A 26,144-nucleotide genomic window follows, 5' to 3' on the forward strand; every position below is an offset into this window, starting at 1 on the left:
CAGATTGTGTATCCGCCTCTCTCTGTGTGTGTGTGTTTATGTGAGTGTGTGTGTGTGTGTGTGCTTGCTTTATGTAAGCCAAGAGTCAAGTGACGAGTGCACAGCACAACACAGCACAGCGCAGCGCATAAAATCGAATAAATCAACAAGCCTGACAAAATGTTGAAACTGAGCAGAATTTTGTCGCTTAATTGGAGTGTGCAACACACACACACACACAACGCACACATAGCAACTTTGACTGTGTTTCGCTGTGCCTGGCTAAACAAATAGCAAAAGAAATGCCATTTACATTCGCCATTTGCCATTTGCCATTGCCAGTATCAAAGAGGGACAAAAAAGGCGCTAACCTTCTTGGCCAACAGATCCCACGCTGACAGGCAAAATAATCGCACGTACACACACACACACACACACACACACACACACAGACACACATACACACACACATTCGCGTGGACGTCAACGTCACTTAAATTGTAAGGAGCAAATATGGCCAAGTGGAAGTGATAGTGACAAGGAATAGAGTAAGGGACTCGTAGTTGTGCTAGGCAAAAATGTCCATATATGCATATATATATATATCCATATATATATATATATATATACATATAGTAAATGGAGCGTAGGTGAACCTTTTTGCATCTCATTAACATGGCGCAGTGGACTCGTAAAACCGGACAATGACAATAGACAAGAGTCAGTGGAAAATGGACAATGACCACAGATGGCGTCATCAATGGTTGGCGTCCAATTGCAAAACAGTCGGCAACAAATGGCATATCCCTGCACACGTCCATCGGATTGTGTATTGTTGTTATTTCTGCTTATCGTTATGGTCATATATAACCATATAAAACCAGTACACTCAGAAAAGAAAATCGCTCTAAAATTTATTAAGTCGCACTGCAAACAACAAAGTTTTTGCTGCTTTTTGGCGATAATATTTGCATATTTTCAAAGTTTTCAGAAATATTTTGTTTTATGAAGAAATATATTTCTAAAAAGCAGAAATGCAAATCTTTACTATTATTATTTTTTGGGGGGGTTTCATGCTCTGCAATCAGTTAGAGACATATATTGTGCCTCCTTCTAGCGTCCCCCGAGCTTAAAAGTTTTTCCACAGAATTGCTTTTTCTGGCTAAAGTGACACGATATATGCTATGCTCTGTTAATATTTAATAATACTTCAGGCAACAAAAAAGATTGCTAAACAATGCCAAACAAACATAAACTGGAAAGTTTATATATTTTTAATAATAATAAGAAAAGCTTAGAAATACTTAGCCAGGCAAAAATCTCGATTTTTAGAATGAAATAATAAGCTTTCTGTATAATAAGCTGGAGAAAAATATGGAGATTTTCTTTCGAGTGTAGAAGCATTCTGAAGCAATCGCTTGCAACACGGCTTTAATTGAATAAACCCCAAGCACAATAATATAAATTATTATAACACTAAGATGTGTGCTATTTGCATTTTCATATTTTCATCTATAATAATTCTACGTGTGTGTTTGTGTGTGTGAAATATACACGCCTAATGAGCATGACCATGTGGCACACACGCACACACACATATATATCATCATATATATATATGGCTGTATTAATGTCCTGTCGCATTCTCGTTGGGATCCAAAGACTGATGAGGATGTCGCTGCTAGTTAATGTCACAAATTTTGATAAATTGTTTTATGGCCCCGGCTATGGTTAATGGCGCTTTTTTTTATGCCCCAAACATATTAGTGCTTTATGTGTCATAAAACTGTTCACACACCTACCATAATACAGCCACTCAGAGAGAGTGAGAGAGAGAGAGAGAGAGAGTGTGAGTGAGAGAGAGCCACACATGATTATGGTAATAGTTTGGAGAAGTGGCAACAAAACTGAGTTTAATCATTCATACAACATTTCTCGTTCGCATTTTTTATAACAGCTCAAACATGCCACTTTTATTTGTTCAACATTTTGTTGAACACGCGCGCAAATAATTTACGAGTTGCTCCTGGCCATATATATATATATATATGGAAAAGTACGTGCTGACCCCGGGGTTAAGGTTGGGCCAGAACAGCCCGGAATCTACATCTACTCATATTCGCGTGCTGACCTCCGACCCAACAGCTATTTACATTTTATGAACATGTTGATTTTCGTATTTGGATTAACTGTTTGCGTACCTTCCTTTTGTTTTTGCTTATTGTGGGATATTTAAAGATTCTGCAAAACGGATGTAGAAAGCTCCAGCTCAACCTCTTCACTTCTTCATGCTGCAAAAAAGAAATGAGAAAAAAACAAGAATTCTAAGATTGAGATTTTGAGATTTGCTCAACATTAATTTAAACTGTTTGAGAGGCAAATAAAAACAACAACAACAACAACAGCAACAACAACTGCCGGAAAGCAAACCATGTTCAACATTATACATAATGTTTATTCAGATTCATAAGCAATGAAATATGTTTGGGGTGCAAATGATCTGTGAGATAAAAAACAAAAAAAAAGAAGAAGAAGTTTGATATACCAAAAGATTATGCATTTTTTACTGAACGCTCTCTGTTGATCTGCGGCGGTCTCAGTCTTTTTTTAGTTATGTCAAATTTATAAGCCTTTAATACCATGTTACACGGCTTATCAAAAAATAGCAGACTAGCTTTCATGTTAAACAACTGAAAACGAAAGCTGTGCGGAATAGATAAGACGCTGAGTAATTTTCAAAAATGCAGATACGAGAAGAATTTCAATGTTAACAATTACTCAACGATCAGTTGTGGGACACAAAAAATCGATATCGATAAATCATTTTTTAACTATTTGTGTATATAAACATTTATAATTGATATATGTTTATCTATTTCTTTATATTTAAGTAGAACTAGTACAATTATGCCTAATTTAATCGATAGCTCTCGCTGCACACCGAATTTCAATATAAATCGATTATCGATAGCATTTCTGCAGCCGTAAAATGGTTTAACTGATTTAAGAATTTCAGTTTAGAAACTCAAAAAATAAAAGCAAGTTTCTGTTGTAGATTTTAAGTTACTTAATTCCATATAAAAGCAGCCTAAAATCATTTTCTGTTCCTATTCAAGTTAAATATTGAAATTGCAAACTCCATCATAAATTTAAATATTTATCCCTTGTGCTTGGTCGTTGTACAAGTTGACAAGGCAACAAAGCACTGCCCGTAGGCAAGCTCAAAATGTCAAACAAACGCAGCTGTTGTACCTGCAACGCTGCAACATGCAACATGGATTTGGGCTTAGCAGCAACTTTGCCTTGCGTCAGCTCTGTGAATGTTGAGGAACTATGTGAACATGGGTTTATCGCATTACAAAACTGTTCAAACAGGACAGATGCAAAGTGGTCAGCAAGGTACAATTTTATTTATGCATCTCTGTGTGTGTGTGTGTTTGTGTGTGTGTTTGTGTGTGTTTGTGTGTGTGTGTGTGTGTGTGTGTGTGTGTCGGGTTGGTGTGGTTTTTTGTGTGTGCCTGTCACCGGTGTGGTTTGTCTGCGAACAACTTTAATATTTATTTTAGCACACTCGTCGCCCGCCTATAAAATATAAAATACAATAAGGGGCGTATACGCAATGCGTATACGACAAGTATGACGATCGGAAAATCCGTGCACCTGAATTGGTTTCCCGATAAACTGGGATACCCATTAAATGTTCGTTATTTAGCAGCCGCCTTTTCCTATCAAATTATCAGCTCTCAAAGCAAAGTGGAAAAACTTTTTTGACTGAAATTGTGAAAATCCAAGCGCAATCAAGGCGGGCAACATTTTTGGATGGCAAAAGGCAATCAGTGGCAAGCCTCATTTTGTGTTTTTGTCACCATTTGATATTCCACGTTTTCGTCTTCCTCATTTATTTATGTTCGTTTTGTTGTTGTATTCGCATTCTGCTCTCTGTTTGCTCTACGGGGCTGCGCTGCGCTGCGTTGCGTTGCGGCTTATCACATAATAATTTGAATAAAGTAGCTGCAATCTTGTGTCAGTTTATCGCAAATTAGTCTACAACAACAACGTACATAGATAAAAAAAAAAAAAAAAGCCACAAAAAACAAAAGACAACAGAAACAACAAAAACACCGAGAACAAAATCACAGCCTCTGCGACTTTGTCAGAGAATTTCTTGTCGGGGAGATGAGCGCTGAGCAAAAATTGAGACTGAGCTGAAACTACTCGTGGAATAATTGGAATTTGCCTTGAATTTGCCAAGTTGGTCGTAATTTAAGGAAATGCTAGGAAAATGCAGCTTTAAATTTATTTGTTTATCTTTCTTTTTCTTTATTATTTATTTCATAATTTATTTATTTATTTAATGTAGATAAGAAATGCAGTTTTTAATTTGCTTATCTATTTCCTTTTCCACTTTGTATTTATTTATTTTATTATTTAATTTTTGGGTGGATTAAAATGCAGTTTGACATTTATTTATTCATTTCTATAATTTGATTTATCCACTTATATATTCATTAATTTATTTATTGTGTTCACAAATTTCCAAAAAGGATTCAATAGCAAAAATATTTTAAATTAAAATCAAAGTGAAAAATTAAATGAGATGAGATGAAAAGTGAGTAATTAAATTATTATATTAAAATCAGACATGCCGAAAAATAAAGTGGATAAAACGCTCTCTGCTAAAACCAACTTGCCATATTGTGGGCCGCGCCTCAAAAAAAAAGAAAAACAACAAAAATATGTATTCAAAATGCTTGCACAAAATCGAATTATGTACACGTAATGAAAATTTGCAAAAAGGTGGGGCAAGATAATTGAATCACAGTCTGTGTCGTCAGTCAGCAGTCAGCAGTCAGCGGCAGGTTGGGGCTAAACTGATTATACATGACACCTTTAATGCAACGCCTACAACGATTATACATAGATATTTATATATATAAATATGTATATGTATTTATATATGCATAGATATTTATAGGCTGAATTTCTGCGAATGAATCAAATGAATGCAGCGTTTATTTAAACTGTTTCTAGTCGTTTACTGTGTTTATTTTGTTGCTTAAAAGATAAAACATTTTTCAAGAGAGCACAACAACTGGGCGACTATTAGTAAAACGGCTGCACGCCATGGGGTTCGCTGGGTGGTTGGGTGCCTGTTTGGGTGGTTTCCATTATTTGTTTTTAATGCCCCAAACAATGGCAAGCGATCAATTTATTTGTTTATATATGTATGCAGCAGCAGCAGCAGCAGCGCTAGTAGTAGTTGTAGTAGTAGTATTATTATCTGATGAGCTGTGCCGCGAAAGGATTAAATGTGTATCAAATTATTATTTATGCATTATTTTTATGAGCCATGTGTATAATAAAATTGGCAATTATTGGCCATAGCTGTTAGCGATAATAATAATAATCATTTTTGGTCGATTAGTGGCCATGTATGAATGGAAGATATATTTGCCTGTTAGCATTTAGCATGTTTTTCTTTCTTTTTTTTTTTGTTGTTCTTTTTATTTGTCAGTGGCTTGCTAAAAATTAAAAAAAAAAGATGGCAAATTAGTTGAGTGCCGAAATGCGTTTTGTTTACGAATGGATCCAAAAATACACATGTTTATTTCGAGTGTTTGTCGACAAGCAAATTGACATTTACTCGCAGATATAGCAAAACATATATATATATATATATATATATATATATATATATATATATGGCAAACATATGTTATTATAAATATTTTGTCATCTGCATTGCTGCAACTGTGTGTTGGTTGGGGAAGTGCTTCAAAAATGAAATGTGGCCCAATAAAAATTCCACGCGCTTTTCGAGAGGAGGCATGAAAATTGAATGCTTGTCGTGTTGTACTATTAACGAGCGTGTTTCTTTTTATTTTTCGTTGTACTTTTTTTTATTTATTTACATTTACATTTACATTTACATATCCATTTTTCTTTCGTCGGTTCTCTTCATGGGATTGTGCTCATTTTTTATATCATCATTGGGACAACGTTCATTGGCGTGTTTCTTTCGCCGTCTTCATGTTGAAATTTTTTGTTTATTTTGTTTACGTCTTTTTTTCCTTTCATTTCTCCTCTTTTTTTTTTTTTTTTTGCTTGCGAAAGACGCTTTGAGTTATCGTATATAGACCATATATATATATATATATATATATATGTGTGTGTGTGTTTGTGTTGTGTCTACAAGTCTCATCTGAATGTTTACTGGCAGCTCATTTTTTTTTTTAATACACATGTGAAATTAACATATTTCCTGGAAAATTTCTACTCCTGCTCATTTTGAGTAACATGTTGCTGGCTGCCACACGTGTGTGTCACACTTACCTCTTTTTGTTGTTGGTGCTGCTGCTGCTGCTGCTGCTGCTACTGCTACAGCTGCTGTTGTTGTTGTTGATGTTTTTGGTATAATTATTGAAATTATAATTGGCGCCTTTCACTGGAGAATTGTGTTCAATTTTGTGCTCGGATTTCTAGCATATTTTGCTGCGCAGTTAAATGTTGCCAGCAGGCGTTATTTTTCTACTGCCTCTAGTTTTATATACATATGTACACCGTAAATATATATATATATATATATATATATATATATTGTTTATATTTGTTTATTTACTAAATCATAAATCCGTTAAACTGTTTTTGTTTTTTTAACTCACATTTTTACACTGTCTTGCACTGCTTACACAGTTTTCTTCATTTACAAAAATATATATATGTGAGGCGTGATCTATTTGTTTTGTTGGTTTATTATCGGCAATATTATTAACTTTTGGTACATATTGTATTTAGTTGTAGCTGCTGCTGCTGCCCACTTGGAAAGCTTTGCAAGTTCTTTCCCGCTTGCTAACACCGGCACTTCCACTAGAGAACTGAGGCGCTTTTGCAATGTGCTCGCCCTTTTATACGCTCGCTCTCTCGCTCTCTTCGTGACCGTCGCGCTTGGAGATTGCTTCGTGTACTCTCTCTTCGTTTGTGTGCTGGCATTTAAGAGCGTCGCTCGCTGCACTGTTATCAAAGATTCGTCTTATGACGTCACTGCATTGCTCATTTGACAAATTGCACGTGCTCCTTTTTTTTCCTTTTTTTTTGGCTGTATGTCGTGTGTGCAAGTGAGTGTGTAAGATGTGGCCATAAATTAACGGGCAACCTTTTGCGCCTCTTGCTCTGACTTGTGTTGCCTGTGTTTATTTACATATTTCGCTCACTCCAGTCGCACTATCTGCCCATCTATCTCTCTCTCTCTCTCGCTCTATATCTTTCACTCGTATGCTGATACTTTTTTTTTTGTAGATGGCACGCTTAGCCACAAGCTCAGTTGATGTTCTTATTGCTTGCTTGTCTTTCTTCTTTCATTCTTCCTCTTCTTGCTGCTCTTCTATTGTTTGGATGAGACTCGCTTCGTTTACATTGTGCTTTTCTCCTTTCGCCTGTCGATTTATCTCAAATGGCGCATTATTTGAACTTTAACATTCCTGCTCAGCTCCCAGCTATTGTTATGTTAACTTATTATTGCATTATCTATGGAAATAATCACTCATTATTTACTATTGCCTACTATCAAGGGAGAACTGTTTTCTGACTACCCTAATTTATTTTTAATTGGTTTTTCTTCTTTCCTGATTTATCAATCAATTATTCTCAGGTTTAAATGAAATAACGCAAATCAATTTGAGCTATTAATATAATAGAATATATAAATATTAAGAATAAATTGAAAATATTGAATATATTGTAATATCCAAAGGGAAACTTTAAAATCCGATTTTTACTGAAAGCTACTTACTTACTTACGTTATTTAGGCTCTTTCATCGAACTTAAGGAAATCTCTTCTCAGATGGGTCCCCCGAGAATTAGAGAAACTTTAGCTTAGAAGCTGTCATGAAACAGAATTGTAAAGATGTTTTCTCAGCCTCTTTCCAGTTAATCCAGAAATCAGCATCTGGCATCCAACATATTAGCTAATCTTTCGTCGCATTGAATTTAGCTCCTTGGTTTTTCACTCCTTGCTCCTTCTTCTCCACTGTGGTTAAAGAATAAACTAGTAAACCACCTAAACCAACCCCTAAATACGGCCATAACCTAACCCAAGACAATCTATTGTAAATTTGTTTTGGGCCCTTTGCTCTGGGGATTAATTGAGTTGTAGCGAAATGAAAGCAAGTCAAAAGCCAAAAGCAAACTTAATTTATATTTAAATAATGCTTGAATGGAAAGTTTGTTGCCATAGAGTTGGCAACATTTTGTGGCACGCAATTTAGTTTTGGCATTTATAATTCGATAATAATTATGTGTTTTGTGTGAAGCAGATTGAGCATTGAGGCAAATTATTATTGGCTTATGTTAATCAATGACTTGGGCACTTTGCCACAATCTGTGGCATATGCAGCTTAAGCCGAGCAATATGAACTTGAAAATTGTGCAAAATAAAGCCAAGTGGCACGTAATGAGAATAAAAACATAAAAACAAAGGGCAGCCAACGAATACAGAGGGTCCATCTACCAGCCACTCACAACCCTCCCCCTGCCCCTCCCTCTCACCTCTCCCACTCTGCACGCCGCCCGCCAACGCGTGTCTCTAGAGAGAAAAATTCGCTTCATAAATTTGCGGAATTTTTTTTTCCATTTTGTTGTTGCTTTTTTTGCAGGCCTTTTTACAACACATTACCACTTCACTTCAGATGTGGCTGCCTCACAGAGAGAGAGAGAGAGAGACAGAAGGGGGTGGTTGGTTAGTGGGTGTGTGTGGGGGGGGGGGTTTACAGCTGCCTCCTTTTACGCACTGGCAAACTGCCTCAGTTTGTTGTTGTTGTTGTCTGTTTGAGCATTCGTTTGCTTTATTTTTAGCAGCAGCATAATTTTTTATTGATTGGATTTCAGTCAAAATCACTTCCGGCGATAAATTTTGCGACGCTGCCTCTTGCCACATGTACATGAGCATGTTGCACGAAATGGCTTGAGCCCGACAGACGCTTGACAACAAAAAAAAATCTACAAAAACAAAAATCAAAGTAGAAAAAGTTTGTCTTTGATTTATTTTTTACATTTGCGTCAATGTCAATCGAGTTGGATTTGGATTCCTTTTGAGCCTTAACCCCGCAACCCCCTTCCCTCCCCTCCCCGACCACTCCATTGATTTGTTTGTTTTTTGTTTGGCTTTTTTGTTATGCCTTTTAATGGCTACTTGGAACATCTTTGGTGAACAACAACAAGAACAACAAAGAGATTGTTTGCACAATGTTTGCATAATATGACATTTGTCTTTGCCCCATCCTCCCAGCCCCTCAAGTGCCTCTTGAAATACACCAAAAAAAACATAACTCACAATAAATTACAGAAAATTTGAGGAAAATGTTTGTTTTGTTGGTTTTTTGGTTGTCTTGTTTTTTTTTATTGTTGTTGCTATTGTTATAGTTGGTTGGCCCTGTAATTGAATACTTCAAGCGGGGCACGAGGTTAATGTCCTGACAGCTTCCAAGGCGACAACAAAAGCCAAATCAACAAACGTCAACTCAAGCAACGCAAATGAAGAGCTTACAACTGAAGGGATAATGTTCCGGCAGAATCGGGCGCACTTTAACATAAATATTTATTTACTCATGTGCTGCCCAGCGGCAACCGAACGCAGTTGGTGCCAGCCCCCACCCTCCCCCCTTTGTAATAAGCGAGAGCGAACAAATAGTATGCAAAGGAGACACCGAAAGATACCCAGTAGCTAATGACAAAATGGTAAACGCAAGAGAAATAATAATAAACATGATAATAATAATAGCAATACTAATAATAATAGTAATAGTAATAATAATAATATATTTAAGCAGTAATTTAAATAACGAATTACAACTGATCGACAAACTAAATAAACTTAAATTTCAATGGTCGCATTTCCTACAGGGTGTTTTCATATTGCAAACAGCAGCAGCTGTTGGCCAGCGAGCTGTGTGCTTGGCGACAGTTTTTGCTCCAGCTTAAGAGAGAACAATGACGTCACAGTCGAAGAGCGAAGAGCGACGAGCGACGAGTGCATTCCATCACATTGCCACATTGAAGTGAATTTTTTGGGGCGCATGCGTTAAACTTTGGCCACAAGGACTTGGGACTTCCGGCCGAGTGCGACCATATGACATCATTGAAAACAAACGCCGAGCTTTGGTAATGAAATTATGCGTTTGCTGCACACACACACACATATACCACAATCTGTCAGTGTTGGAAAGGGCAGGGGGTGTTGGCTGTCTGTGTGAATAGTTTTTGGCTTCTGGCCTGACGCCCTGGTGTGCTGACGTCATTGTCATTTGTCGTTTGCCGCTTGTCGTTTGCCGTTGGGCTGTGCGCTGGCTTGTAAAATTGGCAAATAAATAGGATTTTATATTTAACGTTTGTGTTGCAGGCTCAGGAAGCCAAACAAAAACACACTCGATGACAATGATCATGCAGGATTAAAATAATAATAATGATGATGATGATGATGATGATATAAGCACACTTGGCACCTGCCTGTTGTGAGCGGGTCAAAGGTCAGTGGCGAGTGGCTAATTGAATTTCCAGCGCGTGCAACAATTCAAATTTTTAATGGCTGCCCAATAAAAAAAAAATGAAAGCGAAAAATGAAAAAAAAAATAACAAAATGGAGTCGACAGCTGCATGGGCTTTTAATCATTTTATGAGTCATGACAGTGTTGGTAAATCACTTTGGCCACCGCCTCATAATGTTGGCCATTTATTTATATTTATATTTATATTTATTTGCTGCTATTACGTGCGTCTCCTGCAGGATACACTTTGCATTTACCGCTGCTTCCGCTGTCCGTTCCATTTCCCCTGCGTACCGTAATCATAATTAAATGACGTCAATGCAGCGCCACAAAAACATTTTGATGGTCGCCTGTGGCGCGGTAGCAGAGTTTTTATTGACGCGACTGTTGGCTGCAGTAATTTGGCGAGACGAGCCAACATTATTGCAAGCATACTTTCAGGCGCACCCTTCAAACGGATGTCGCTGCAAGCTGCAAGTGTGTATCAAAAATATTTAATGGCTCCTCTTATGATTATCAGACGGACGAATGTGGTTAGACCAAAATGCAACCTGAGCACTATAAGAAAAGGTAAATACTCAATACTACTTTTATTGCTTATTTGTGGTACAAGCCTAAGAATAGGCAATGATAGTTAAGCGACCAGCTGTGGCTTAACAAAAAAGCTAAAATGAGCGGGAAAAAAAGTATTGTGAATAGCAGCAGCAGCAGCAGCAGCTGCGCAGCGAGTTAACGGCCCGTTGGCTCTTGTCTTTGGCTCTTGCGTTGCTCAGTTTCGGTTTTCAGTTTCTTTCTGCGAGTCGTTCGCGTCGGTTGATCGGTTGCTGCGCGAATACGCAGAAGACGCGTGCACGCAAATTTCAAAAACGCAACGACATTATCAGCATCCGCATCAAGGAACACAACCCCAACAACCACAAGGTGCATATAAAAATAAAAACCGAAAACCAGCAATTGCATATGGAGTATTTAATGATTAATAAATACTTTCTCAGTGTCAATTGAAAAAATAAAAATAAAAACATCAGATTCCTCTACTGACACCATTTCGAGTGCACTGCATAAAACTGTGAAAAGTGTGTGTGTGTGTATGGAAAATGTGGAAAAACAAAATGTGCATCAAATTGGTGGCGTGTGTGTTGTATTTTTTACACACACATTGCGGCGAAGAAAAGAAACACAAAAAATAAAGGCAAAGCGCAGCAGCAGAAATTGAAAACAAACAGAAAACGGAATTGCATAAGTTGCTTTTTGGCGTGCGCTTTGCTCATCTTCAGTTTTTATTTTTCTCTCTTTTCTCTCTTTTTGCCATCGTGCAGAGTTTCTGCTTTGAGGCGGTGCAAAAATTGAGCATTTCTTTCAAGTCAAAACCAAACACAGAAGAAGAAATTCGCCAACAAAATTGAAGACGAAATCAATTAACAATAAATTGTATTAATTTATCGTTTTTGAACAAACTTGTTACCAGAAAAAAATATTCAAATTTTTGATCTTGGCTCATTTTTTGCCTTTTAGCGATCTATGTGCAATTCAATTATGCATCGAACAGTTTAAATGTTATTTAACAACAACAGCAACGACAACAACGACAGTAAAAGCCAATTAACATCAACTAATTACTGCAGAAATGGCAAAATTAGCTGCCACAAATCGTGTAGCCCTTTTACCATTTATTGTGTCATTAAACAGATACGAAATTTGCATGAATTAGATAAGACATTTGCATGACGCAAAAGATATATATATGTATATGTATATACGAAAAGTATTTATATGTTTTTTTTTTTTTAAGCCAGGATAAGTGCCCCATTTCAATGCGCATTATCCTGACTTTAATGGCCCAGCCATAAAACCGAATAATCAACCAGCAATTACACATAGCCATACCCAACAATAAAAAAAGAGTCAACAAAAAATGCGAGCCTCGATCGGTTACATAATAAACGGCTTAATTTTTATGTTTTAACTACTTAGATAATTGCCAACAATTCGCAATATTTCAAACACAAGTCATAAATTCAAATCCCGAAAAAAAAAACAGAATGTTTGCTTTGTTTCCACACATATTTACAATATGCAAATTGGTTGACAGTTAGTCGATAAATAATTATTTATATTCATTTTAATGAATGTTATCTATCTACTAGACAAATCCCATATATGTATAGATGCATAGATATTAATATGCAGTTTTCTGTTCTCCCCCCAATTGACACAACACGAGCATTATAAAGTTTAGCTATTATGATAAAAATACAAAACAAAACAAAAAAAATCCCAAAACCGCGAATGACTCTCATTGGTTAATTTGTTAATGAACATAATCGCATAATCATAAAACGTTAATTGTCGTGGGCGGCATCAAATAATATCGACTCAAAGCAAAATGCCAAAAGCAAATGATAAATTCTAAGCTTAAATTTGAGAATTTTTGCTTTTATTTTCATTGTTTTTATTTAACACTCAAATTTAGTCACATTTCTTGCAGAATTTGGCAATGGGAGTCAAGAATTCAAATAAACAGTATTCTAGGCGCTCGTTGCCAAATTCTGTTTTCTGCGTTGGCCAAGTAATCGAGCCAAAAACAATTCTCTAGCCGAGTAAACTCGAGTCGAGTAATACTCTGAGCCCAGCTGTTAAATATATTCCAGTATTCTTGCCAAACTGATGGATTGATAATATTAATAATAATTATAATAATTAAACCCACTATCTGAGTTCTAAAAAGTTGTTGAACCCAAGTCACATCGATTTTATTCAGTTATTCACAAATCTGGAGGCTAAACAAATCATTAATTTGTTATTTTTATTCTCTTTTATTTAACGTATATTTAAAATAGCAAACTATTGTGGAACAACAAACCAACAATTTTATTTTCAAATTTATAAGGAAAAATTCAAATGTCTTTAATCGAATTGCGCTGAGTGTATATGGGAATACAATACCTATTCTCATATACACTATAACTGAGTATTTCTTTGATCTTATATGTAATATATATATATATAAAATAACTTGATTTGTCCCGGATATACGACACATGGCTTACCTGTTGATCCTGCTCAAGAATATATACACTTTATGGGTTTGGAGATGCTTCTTTTAGCCTGTTACATACCTTTGCACAAAGCCATTATACTCGTTTTACCCATTTTTAATGGGTTCAGGGTAAAAAGTCATTTATAAATAAATTTACTGCTAAACTTCTGTTTGCTTTGCGTAATCAAGAAGTCGTTGGATTTTTATGGAAGCAATTTTATTTACACTCTATAAAAAAAAGTCGAACTGAGTTTTAGAAAGTACTAAACGGATTTTTAATACCAGGGTAAATTATTCTAAAATTAAAAGAAACTAATATGACTAATATTCACAAGATTAACATCAGCTTTTTCTTACTTTTATTATTATGACACATTCGTATTTTGAGAGTTAGTTTACACATCGCACAGCAACCGTTTAAATATAAGTTAAACTCTAGCAAAAAAACAAATATTTAAGATGTTGATGCTTTTGCTTCCTCCTCGACCATGTTTTGGTTGCCACTGCTGGTGTTAAATGGTTTTTTTTTTGTGTAAGACCCATTTTAACGCCCGCATGCAGCTTAGGCTGTGGCATTTTGGCCACATTGCGTTGCCAATGCAACCGCAATTAACAATTGTGGCTGCAGTGGTTTTGGTTACGTTTGCACATTGCAAATTTCTCAATTAGCATATTTGCCAATAGGGTTATTTGTGTTATTGTATTTGTCTGCAACGGATTGTTGAAAACCACATATCGAAATGAGAATATTTGTTTTTCATTAATTTGACGAGTGTTTTTGGAAAATTTTGTCAACCTTATTGAGTATACATAAATAAAACTACAATAATAAAAGTGAATAAGCTGACACTTTTGTTGGATGTTAACTGGCATTGCCAATGAGCGTGTTCATTCATTAATTATTTGTGTTGCCACATTTGTCGATGCGTCGATTCGTCAAAGCAGTCAAAGCAGTCAAATCAAAAACACCCACACCAAGCTCATTTTGAATTAGTATTTATCATCAGCTGCAAAGCATACTTAATAAAGGCTATTAAAAATATGACAACACTTCCATTTCAATTATGCCAAAAGACATTTGCCACATTCGCAAAATCCACAATAGAATTAATACCAAAAATAGCGAAAACAGTCGAAACAGTCGAAAGTGGCAGTGATGTCACTCTGAGGAGTTTCGCAGCTAACCAAAACATAAATCAATTAATTAGCTAATCAACGACCCTCGCATGCAGCTACTTAAGCATGAAAATCGGAGAGATGGCGAAACGTGGGTGCGGAGCAGGAAGCGGTAGGGTGGAGGGGGGATCTCGGTGGAGTGAGGAATGCGAAAAACCACACGAAACCATTTTCGTTGCATTGCTTGCATTGTGAATTGTGGCCAAGTTCGATATTTAATGCCCGTATTTGTTGTTGCATTATTTATTTACTTACATTTTTTACTTCACGTTGCGTGGCTTTTGAATGCCTCGTCGATTGGCATTGGCTCTGCTTATGGCTTATTCAAATTTGTTTACAGCTGATGCACAAAGAAAAATATGTGGCTTAAACGTAGGTGCTAACAGAATATGGTCTGATCGGAACCCAAATTTATCTCTCCGCTGTGACAAGAACAAGTTCGAATGTTTTAGCACAGAGACAGCTCGACTAGGAGATACCCTAAGTTCAATATACAACAACTAATTTTGGTTAACTAATTAAGCAATTATCGAAAATGATACCTAGCGGATTAGGGGTATAAAAAATACAAAATAGCAAAGTTATAAACGCAATTCGTATCCGCTTTAAGCTGATGTTTAAAAGTTAATAAAAATGTTCATAGGAGATATTAAAAAATAACTCAAAGTTGTAAAATTTATGGCAAAATGTTGGGTGACATCCGTTGGATTCTTATCCGTTTTAATACAATCAAAAATGAATATTGGTAAAAGTTACATTTTGTTTCGATAACATTTATATATATATTTAAGGCTCATAACCATTTCTGTGCCTACAGACTATGTGTGTAGCCGGGTCTAATTCTATTATTTAAGATTTTGTCAAACACGCTTCGGTCCATTAAGTGAAAGGGTCGCCGAACCGGAATTCGCTAAAACATTTAAACACGCAGATAAAACAACATAGAAACGAAACAAACACGTCAAAAAAACCTCTCGATAAAAATAAGAAAAAAAAAATAAATACCCAAAACTGATAAGCACAAAGAATGAAAACACGTTTAAAGTCAAATAAAGTATTATATAATATTTAAAACCTATGCATAAATAAACGATATTCAAATGCACTGCAATATGTGATCATAAAGTAAATATATAAATAAATATATATATGGAAGAGACGAGGGTTGCCTCCAAAGTACAAAGCAGCTGAAATACTTAATCATCTGCGCATTGTGTTTATCATATAAATTATAATACTGTATTTACTTAATGAATATAAACAGAAATAAAACTGGTTCAAACAAGTTTCCTAGCTTAATTCAAATGATGTTTGATGTTGTAGATTTTTTTGTTAACTTCATGATCTGCGTCTATTTGATAGATAGCATCAATTCAAGAAGCTCTCCACATAAAGGGTATCCCTATTTGTCGCAAGAAACCAAAATGCCACTCAGCATCCACAAATTGAGACTCGTGCCAACCACTAATTAAGTGAATTTAATTCTGAAACAAGTTTTGTATGGTTAAACGAAAGCCATTGTGCCTTAAAGAGCGTGTCGAAGTCCGGAGTCCCAGAGTACAATGCCATATAATGAAATGCATAACAATAATGCACAATGCGACAGCAGGCAAATTGAATAACCATTTCTCAAGTTCAGGGGACCCGTGACATCGATATATCAACTTTCAATTGATTTAAATGGACTTTAATTGTTTCGTCGTCAATTCACGAGACTCGATGCCTGAATGGGGTGTGGACTTGAACCAGAAACCCACTAATATGCAACAATGTGTGCAGCTAATTTTCATCATAAAAACACAACTCGACCACGCAAATTGGCATGAAAAGCCTCAATAATAACACTAAAGAGATAACAACGGCATTAAACAAGTTTTCAAGACATTAGCATGTTGACAACCAAAGGCAACAACAGATCACAATACTCATTTAATCGCATATGCAGCATTTATGCATGTGTGTGTTTGCCAGTGTATATATGTATAAATATATATATATGTGTGTGTCCACACAACGACAAATGCCAAATAGCAACAGGGCACAGACAAAGGCAATAAGCGACTACAACAAGCGTTGCATGCAAATGCTGCACTCTTTCCTATTGATTATTTCATTTAGACGAAAAACAAACACGACTAACATAATACCCGTACCCGTATCCATACCGGATGAAGAAGTTTTAAAACAAATAAACATAAATATAAATACGACAACGCCTACTACTTTGTATGCCCTTTCAGAGGGTATTACAATTTTGTCGTGAAGTTTGTAACGCATTGTAGGAGATGTCTTCAACCCTAGAAATTATATTCATTTCTGATTAGCATCGTTTGTCGAATCTTTTTCTCGTGTGAACAACTATTTTATTTACTTACTATATAAGTTTACTTATGCTCATCACATTTGGACAACAAATCCCAGTATATCATATAGCTGATATAGAAAAAGATCAGTTTAAATAATATATTTTGTATGATTAACTAACTTTTTAGCTTATGAAGATATCCGTACCAAATTGCTAACATTTAGACAAAAAACTCTTACCATGGGACACTTAAATCGTATAGCTTTTAAAGGAATAATCGGTTGGTATTTTCATTTCTAGTGAAATTTAGATGACAATTTGTGATAACAAATGAAAACACTTGCATTAAATGCGTGTAAACTTTTAAGACAATGCAAGACTTTCGAGTAACTTTGCAATTTGCGGTTGACTCACCATTTGGCTTGGGTTTGGTTTGGCTTGAGAAGGGTATTTTCCCCCCACAAAAATGATATGCATAAGAAAAATACAAATGGATACGAAACAAAAGTTTCACTAATTGGCAGCTGAACTTGATTGACTGTATCTGAATTTGATTAGATGCATGAACCGAAATCGCCGGACTGTGGTGTTGAATGGCGCAAGTGCGCATAAATATATAAATATATATATATATAAATTTTGTATACATTTATAATGGTCTTATATGAGTTTATAGTTTTAAAGCTGCCTCTGCCCCTGCTGCGGCTGCTGCTTGACCTAAAAACGCGGATGTCCGGCCGGCTTTGGATTGCTATTGTTTTTATTGGCTTGACTATGGACTGTGTGTTGTTGGCTGTTTGGCAGCATATTACACAATTTGAAGTTCAGGCCCACCAAATGCCTAATAGCCCGTTAATAAATTACACCTGTTGCTACTGAACACCGAACACCGAATACCGAACACAAAATGCTGAATGCCTAATGCTCGCACCAATTGTTTGCCACAGAAATCGGTGGGTCTTGGGCAGGGGCCTCCCTTTGAGGTTTTTGGCTTCCAGCTGGCGCTTTGAGTCATGAAATGAACCGAAAATTAAATGTCAAATATGCTAGGCATGCTAGACTGATGTGTGTGCGAATGAGTGTTGCGAGTGTTGATGTGTGCATGTTGTTTTCAGATGCTGTGGCTTTCGCGTCGTTGACTTTGCCACTGATATTGACCTTGGCTCTGAACGATACGAAAGACGAATGTGATGAACATGAATATGATTATAGATGAGTGTAGGCACTCAGTCATATTGGGAGCACTCATCTCTATGAAACATATAAACAGACACATTATATATGTATGTTGTTGCTGTGTTGTTGTGTTGTTGTTTAATAATCGAGCTGATAAAGGGCCTTCAGCTAAATATATATTTCAAAACAGAATCTTCTCGATTGCTGCAAAACCAATTAGAAATGCGATTTATCAATTGACGCACAAGAATAAAACAAGTTTTCTTGAATAAACAAATTAGCTGGTTATAAGAATACTTATCTATCTCGATGAGCATTTAAGCAGCAATTACAAATGAATCTATTATGTAGAGATTCTGTAGTCGCAAGAGCTCGACCAGAATACCTTGTTTCCAGCTCTTTAAATGTCATTAACAGTACAATTTGCACATATTTCAAGACGAATTAAAAATACATTGTAAGGAAAAGTTATCTGGCTTGCTAAGTTGCTAAATATGCTGACTATAATCATAAATATGCATTAAATATGTAGTTGCAAGAGCTCGACTGGAAAATACCCTGTTCCCAGTTCTTTTACTATTATAAATCGTACAATTCAAAGTCATATTTAAAATGCACTGCAAAAAATAGTCTTTGGTGCAGCATAGAAAACAAGTAGCGGTGCTCCATTCGAGAGTGCTCGACTAGCAGATAACCTGTAACAAACACACACACACACACACACAATCTAGGTGGTTTGGTCAGTATAAATATGATTTATTAAATTATTTAATCGTACGCTATTAAATTGGTTCGTAACGGCTATAAAAATGCAAAGCATGGTGTAAAATAGTTAAATAAGTTATAAAATTAAACGAGCTAAATGAAGTGCAGGTTATAAATATGGCCAAGACCCAAGAGCCAACTGGAGGCTGGCGATCAATAAATAAATCGCAACAGAAACGAACGCAGCAGGGTCAAAGTCGAAGATTATGTAAATGGCCCCGGAGCAGCACACTGGAAATACTACTTAGACCCTGCACTTATGAGGGCTGTGGTGGAGTGCGGTGCGGAGTGACTGAGGAAGGGGAGTTTGTTTCATTTAGAACTGTTTTCTGTGAACAATATATGTAGATAGAGATGTAAAGTTATGCAAAGCCCAACCGGAACCTTGTCCTTGAAGCGCATGGTGACTTTGAATTGTGACCAGCATCATCACTTCCACATCACAACGCATCTATCTAACGCGATTCTCTCAAAACGACTTTGGTTGGTATTTACTGTAATCCGACTGAGTTAGTTCATTGAGAGATTGTCTTGTTTGAAGAACGATGGTTCAAAATTCAAATTAACCTTGTGCACTAATGCTACTGCTCCGGCAGCTGGCCATCAATAACACTCTCAAAAGCAGAAGCACTCGCCCCAAAAATAGAATGGCCAGACATTGAACGCACATACAAAGGGCACCATAACTCAATTTATATATATATCTAAAGATATATATATATATCTGATATATCATATAGTATACTGTGTGCGTTGCTGTTTTTAGTTTGTGTCTGGGGCCACTTTCAAGTGCACTTAACTAATTAATGAGTCATTTTTCAGTGTGATCAAACTGGATTTGATAACTTTCGCTTCGCTTTCGATTTGCATGATAGAAATCTATCGTTCAGTCAACGACATAATTTACATATCTTATCTAAAGTGTGGCAAAAGAAAACTGCAATGTGACAAATTCGAAAGCTGTGCGTATAACTTTAAGCGAAATTGCAGCCTTAGAATAAAAAGAAACCGATTCATTTGAGTAAAAAAAGGGGCAAAGACGAGTCTTATATGGAAATGCATATTATTTTTTATGCAAAAGAAAAAGCAATCGCAGTTAAGCTGATGCAGACACATTTTGTGGGACTTAAGATATATAAATGTATATATATATATACATATATATATATATTTCAACGGAGTACAGTTTGAGGCATAAAGAAGCTTCTGTTGCACTTAGTACGATTTCGTAATGCAAAAGTGCCACTAAAGTGCATGAGGACATAAAAGTGGTTGTTCAGGATGTTTTTTTTTTAACTTTTCTTCTCCTCAGCACAGACGACATTGCAACTTGCCACATATTTGTGGCAAAAGACTCAGATGTGTATGGGAAAGCCTACTGACAAGTGCCACTTGTGCTTAGCTGCTCATGTTTTCGAGTGCTTCTCGTTGGGCCACAAATGGCCACAAGAGTATTCTACTTATAATTGTCGTCACTGTGTGGCAAGGGAAATAAATCTAGTTGTGGTGGTACTTTGTTTGTGCCACATTCACATTCATATTCATTTCGACCGAGATGCGCTTATAAATAGTCTGTGTTGACACAAAGGTCTCTCCCATTATAAATGACTGTGTTACTCTAACCCACTCGAGCCAAGTGGAAATGTGATACAAATAAGTTTGTTCCGATTGAAAAACGCTTGGGTTTTACTCATGGATAGAGCAAAATAAAAAAAAAGGCAAATGCGCTTGCCACATTGCCAGGCAAGTGCAAAGCTGCAATTAAGCGCATGAAAAGCAAATAGTATGTTTGCAATTAACATTAACCCACTGAGTTTTTATCACAAACACACATACAAAACACACACACACAACACACACACACAACACACACACACTTGCAGCTTACACACTCGCTTCTCATAATAATATGGCATTAGTTGAGTTCAACAGCACCAATTGCAAAATTCGCTGCTGCTGCTGCTGCTGCTGCTGCTGCTGCTGCTGCTGACTTTAGTGACTTGTCGCAATAACCATTGCAAAATGTCTATTTGAGTCTTACTTTGTCCAACTAATTAAAGGTTTTGTGCGCACTAATTACGGCCATGTAGGTAGGCAGGCGGTCATATGACCACGCGGGTTGCAAACACCTCAATGATAGCAGCGTCACAAAGTTGTAGGTGCAACGAGCCGTTAACTTGCTACCAATTCCCACATCATCATCATAAAAATGAACATCAGCAGTGCCAGCCCCCTTTTATAAATAGTCATTTAACAGCTGCACTCTTTGTAATCGATTCATAAACCCCCTCCATGAGTAAAACGCAAATCTACTTGCATAATCGGCAAGTTTTTTGACTTCGTTTGACCTTTTCTTTTTTGGGGTTTTTGGCCAATTTTTGTTTTTACTTTGTTGGGTCAAATGTTGCATCTTCAGGCGGCTGTCACCGTTTGAAGTGCCAACAACAATCGGAGGCGGCAGGCGGCAGCCCACAACAATAACAGCGTGCATAGATAGCTTATTGTCATTAAATTTGTTGTCTGCAACCTCTTGTGGCGCATACACGCTACAGTGGTCCACTTGCATAAAAGATAAAGCATTAAAATTAAAAAAAATATAAGTTAATACTAAATATTTTCCATAAATTCATTTCTACTTGGTTTTTTATCCCTAGTAGAAAAAATATGCTTTGAAATTTAGAAACTCGCCCTAAAATGAAAATCGCCATAAAAACTAGAAGTATACGAAAATTCAGCTAGACATTTTTGCTAGCCACTTTGCCCATTTTTTGAATACCTTAAGGCACAATTGATTTTAACATTTCAACTTCTTTTAACCTTATTGGTTCTTTTTGCAGATTTCCTTAATTTTCACAACAACAAATGTTGTCTTATATTTTATTACTCCCATTATTAATGTAAATCTGTTATTTTTTAGATTCTTATCTTAAATCTATAAATCTCTTTCGCTGCATCTAGCAAAAATCTTAACTCAATTTGCCCCACTGTACGTACGAAGGAAAGGAGTTGCTTGTAGCTGTTTTTTTTTTTTTTTGTGGTTTTGTTTGCTAAGCCGTTTTGCAATGCCCAGTGTGAAGTAGTTATACATAAATATATCTTTTGTGAGTGTCGGCTGATCTCTCGCGCTGTGTCTCTTTTATGATGGCGATTGAGTTTTATTTGGCTACTTGCATTGTTTTGTTTGGGTATTTTTTTGTGGTGATCAACGACAAGTTTGTCGGGCAAGTCTTTTGTTTTAGGCTGCCGCATTGATTCCGTTTTTCGATAAATCCAATGCATGTCAAATAAAAGTCAAGGTAGTGCGTGAATAGGAAGAGACACAGGCACACAGGCAACTCAATCGAATTGAGTAATTTGCACGCTTGTTACTTGCTATTATTGGCCACACTCTGAATGAATGATGTCTCTGTTTGTCCAGCAATTGACTCATCAAGCCAAATATCAAAAGCCGCCGCAGGCAGTAGCCAACAGCCATCAGTTAGACTCGAAACCTGAACTATAAATAAGATTCGCACGTCTCGCTGGACATAGTTCTGAATTATTCAAGTGGTTGCCAGAGCAACACGAGCGCCTCAATTGTTTTTCAGTCATGATGCTGATAACCACAAATAAAATCAAAAATCAATATTAATTTAGTTTAGACAGGCTGCTCAAACAGGATGTCGAGTTCTGTTGAACTGATGGTGCATGGAAAAGCATACTGGAAGTTGTGCCAAGTGACGTTTATCCTAGGTGAATTCACGACAGATCCTCCAGTGACTCCTATCAACCAGGAGGGCGCTAATCCCATCTGTGAGTTTTCCAGTGGTATTTGGTTTCTGTACATCCTTTATAGGGCTGATCCAGTTGGCCAAATGGGTACCAGAACCTTATAGAGATTGTGATTTGAAATTATATTATTATTTTTGATATTATAGATTATAAATGTGATAAATCTGGCGATTGCTGTGAATAATATATATAAAATATATATATGTGGTTAAAGTACCTATTGAACACTGTCAAAGGACTTTCGACAGACTTAATTCATATTTGATAGATATAGATTATCACAAGACATAAACATACTTTTATATGTTGGGAAGCAGGAGGGCACTTTTCCAAGTCGAAGGGCGAATGGACTGTGCAAATTTAATTATTTAATTATTATCATATTTATTTTACTCAGGCATTAGATTTATTTGACAAGTGCGATGTTGAAGACTGCCAACCAAAATGAAGATTGATGAGGAGGCATCGCCTCAAGACCAAGACCATGCCCCAGCCCCAGCCCCAACCCCCGGCTCCGTCCCCGTCTCCGTCTCATTTAACCCAGTCACGTTGTGCCACTGACTCGCTGCTCCAAATTGTAGTTGCTTTTCAGTGGCCACGGGAATAAGCTGAGCATTTGAGGTTGCTCAAGCGATGTAAAAATGTTGCCAACTATTTTTCATTTTCATATTTCCTTTTGTTATTGCTGTTGCTGTTGCTGTTGTTGTTGTTGGATTTTACCTGTCAACGCATTGAAAGAGACAAGAAAACACGGCCATCTGACAACTGGCAAGTGGCAAGTGGCAACTGCTGTAACTTTGAGTTGTCACCACTCCAAAGAGAACTAGAAAAAAAAAAAAAAAAACAAAATACTTTATGAGTTTCTACTAGTAATGTGCTATTTTGACCATGGCACAAATGTGCATCGGTAGAGCATCGTCACATGGTAATAACAGACAGACAGACAGACAGACGGACAGAACGACCGACCGACCGACCGATGATTAATTCGCAATTAACAGTATCATCAAGTGTGGCTGCAGCTGGCACAGAAAGCAGTCAAATAAGGCAAACATTGGTGTACACTAAATATTTATTCTATAGAGCGAAGAAAGTTTCATTCAACTATATGTGCTGATGCATGTGGCATGCGGCATGTGGCAAATGTGAAACTGGTTTTCGGATTTTCAGCACTGAAATTATGAACCTGCTGATTACCGCACACAAAACACAAAACATCAATGGCATCATTTTGCCAGCACTCTTGCACCACTCCCTGGGCGCTTTCCTTGTCTGCTGACAAATGATGAAGCTGTCAGCTTGCTGTCTGCATTACGTATGCCGCCCCCTCACCCGCCCACCGTCTTTCTCCCTCTTTCTGTACACTTATCTATAAATCTGAGTGTCTATCAGAGGTGTGTGTGTGTGTGTAAGTATAAGTAAAGTATATGCAATTCAGTGAATAGACAGCAGCCAGGCAGGCAGTTAGTTTAAATAGTTTTTTACATAAATCGCCAGCACTTGCCTGTTAAATTTTCAATTATCGAATTATGTGCCGAAATGACTGTGGAATATGTGCGGCATGGCAAGGCGAATCATGTCTGCTCATCATGGGTCAGTGGAGTCTTGTGTTGATGCCCAGTTATCAGGTGTACAATTTGCAATCTCCGAGCCTAGGACGTGGGCTGCCTTATGCAATGGGAACCTTTTTTGGGGGTGGCGAGGAGCGGCTTGCATTGCATCAACAGCTAATTAATGCAGCAACATGTGCCAACGGCTCGAGTTGCTATGGAAACACTCACAACGCTTCCATTCCATTGTTAATTCCCACAAAATAAATGGGTGCCAAGGAAAAAAAATTGGGCTTTTCAAAATTTATGTCTTTCGCATAACAAAAAAAAAAAAAAAAAAAAATATATATATATATATATATATATATATATATGTTATATAATATAATATTTGTATAATCTTTGTGAATTCACAATGATTTTTTGACTTAGTTGTGATTATTGATTGATTTTTGAGTTTTACTAACCAACTCTGCGCATCAAAAAAAAGTCACAAAATTATTGATTGTTTAGCTATTTTTCAAATTTTTATACATTTCTTTTTATTTAAAATCTGCCTCTGGGGATATTAAATCATTAAATTTGTAAATGAAAGATTAAACGTTTTCTATTGATTGTTTTGGGATTTCTTTTAGTAAATGTGATAACATAAAACTCAAAAATAATGATTAAATAGGAGATTTGATTTTATTTGAAGTTATATTCATAATTTAAAGTCTGCAGATAAAGTAAATCTAATAAATAATAAATAGCTTATGACTTTTTTCGCTTAAAAATAACAATCAATTTACAATGGGAGAAAGTGAATCAAGGCAAATCTAAAAACAACTAACAAAAAACTTAAATATATTTATAATCAGTATTTAAATTTTATATTTTTATATTACTGATTTTGTTGCAGTTAAGACTGAATAGGAGGCAAGCCGTCAGTGGCCGATTGGGAGCTGAATGCGGCTGCAAGGACGTTAACCATGCCCATTTGCAAAAGTTCGCCGGCAACGGCAACGAGCAAGAAAACTGCCACGGATATATCCGCCGATCATGTAACGGAAGCGGCACAAGTGAAACGCACCCGGGAACAGGCCTACTTCAATTCGTATGACTTTGATGCAATCGAGGTGCTGCCCTACGACGAGGATAACGATGAGGCAGCAGTTGCACACAGTCGCGCCAGCAGCGGACGCTATTCGGCGGCCAACAACAGCAGCAGCAACAACAGCAGCAGCAGCAGCAGCCACAACAACAAGGACTCCGCTGGCCTCACAAAATTCGGCTATCTGCAGCGATTGGGCGCATTCTTTGGCCAGAAGACAGTTGCAACAGATGGAGTAACGGCAGCAGCAACAACAGCAGTCGCAGCCACAGCGAATGGTGTGGGAGATGAGCAGCAGCAGCAGCAGCAGCATGTTGGCAGTGCCAGTGCTGCTGAAAGTAATGATAACTTTCTGCTGCCGCGAGCAATGCTCAAATATGCCCCATATCAGAGGTGAGTGTTGCACTCTCATTTACACAACCATCAACAGCAACGGTGGCAGTCGCAGCCCCAATTGCGATGACCTTCGCTGGCGGCATTGAGCAGCCAACAGACAACAACAATGAAAAACAAAGCGGGTCAGCATAAAGTAAACTTTGAGTGGGTCCGATCGTAAAAGCAATTAAATTAGGATCATATCTTTTATCGCCGAAAATTGCATGAGCATTTTAATTATATTATTACACACAGTTTCCCATTAAAAATTATTATTACGGGTTGAAATGGAGTTGAGCAAGTGTATGTAGTGGGCAGAAGGCATTTTACCACGGACACCCATTAGGTGTATGCAGTCAGACATATATATATATA

The 26,144-nt window shown here is 36.8% G+C and overlaps 2 protein-coding genes across 2 annotated transcripts in view; one reads left to right on the top strand and one right to left on the bottom strand.

Annotated features, from left to right (window-relative positions):
• The window catches only part of LOC6559274 (diacylglycerol kinase 1), a 38,967-nt gene extending 32,637 nt beyond the window's left edge, over positions 1 to 6,330 (bottom strand). Inside the window, exons 1-2 of the mRNA XM_032735239.1 lie at positions 6,313 to 6,330; positions 2,181 to 2,270 (exon numbers count right to left, since the gene is read on the bottom strand). The gene's annotated coding sequence lies outside the window, so the exon portion shown is untranslated. The remainder of the gene's footprint in view (positions 1 to 2,180; positions 2,271 to 6,312) is intronic.
• Positions 6,331 to 11,379: 5,049 nt separating this feature from the next.
• The window catches only part of LOC6560071, a 29,686-nt gene continuing 14,921 nt past the window's right edge, over positions 11,380 to 26,144 (top strand). The window contains exons 1-2 of the mRNA XM_001986288.3: positions 11,380 to 11,439; positions 25,203 to 25,787. Of these exons, the coding sequence (XP_001986324.2) occupies positions 25,273 to 25,787 (515 nt within the window). The 5' untranslated portion in view covers positions 11,380 to 11,439; positions 25,203 to 25,272. The remainder of the gene's footprint in view (positions 11,440 to 25,202; positions 25,788 to 26,144) is intronic.

The sequence above is a fragment of the Drosophila grimshawi genome, unplaced genomic scaffold (genome assembly GCF_018153295.1).
Source record: "Drosophila grimshawi isolate 15287-2541.00 unplaced genomic scaffold, ASM1815329v1 contig_1367, whole genome shotgun sequence".
Taxonomy (NCBI): domain Eukaryota; kingdom Metazoa; phylum Arthropoda; class Insecta; order Diptera; family Drosophilidae; genus Drosophila; species Drosophila grimshawi.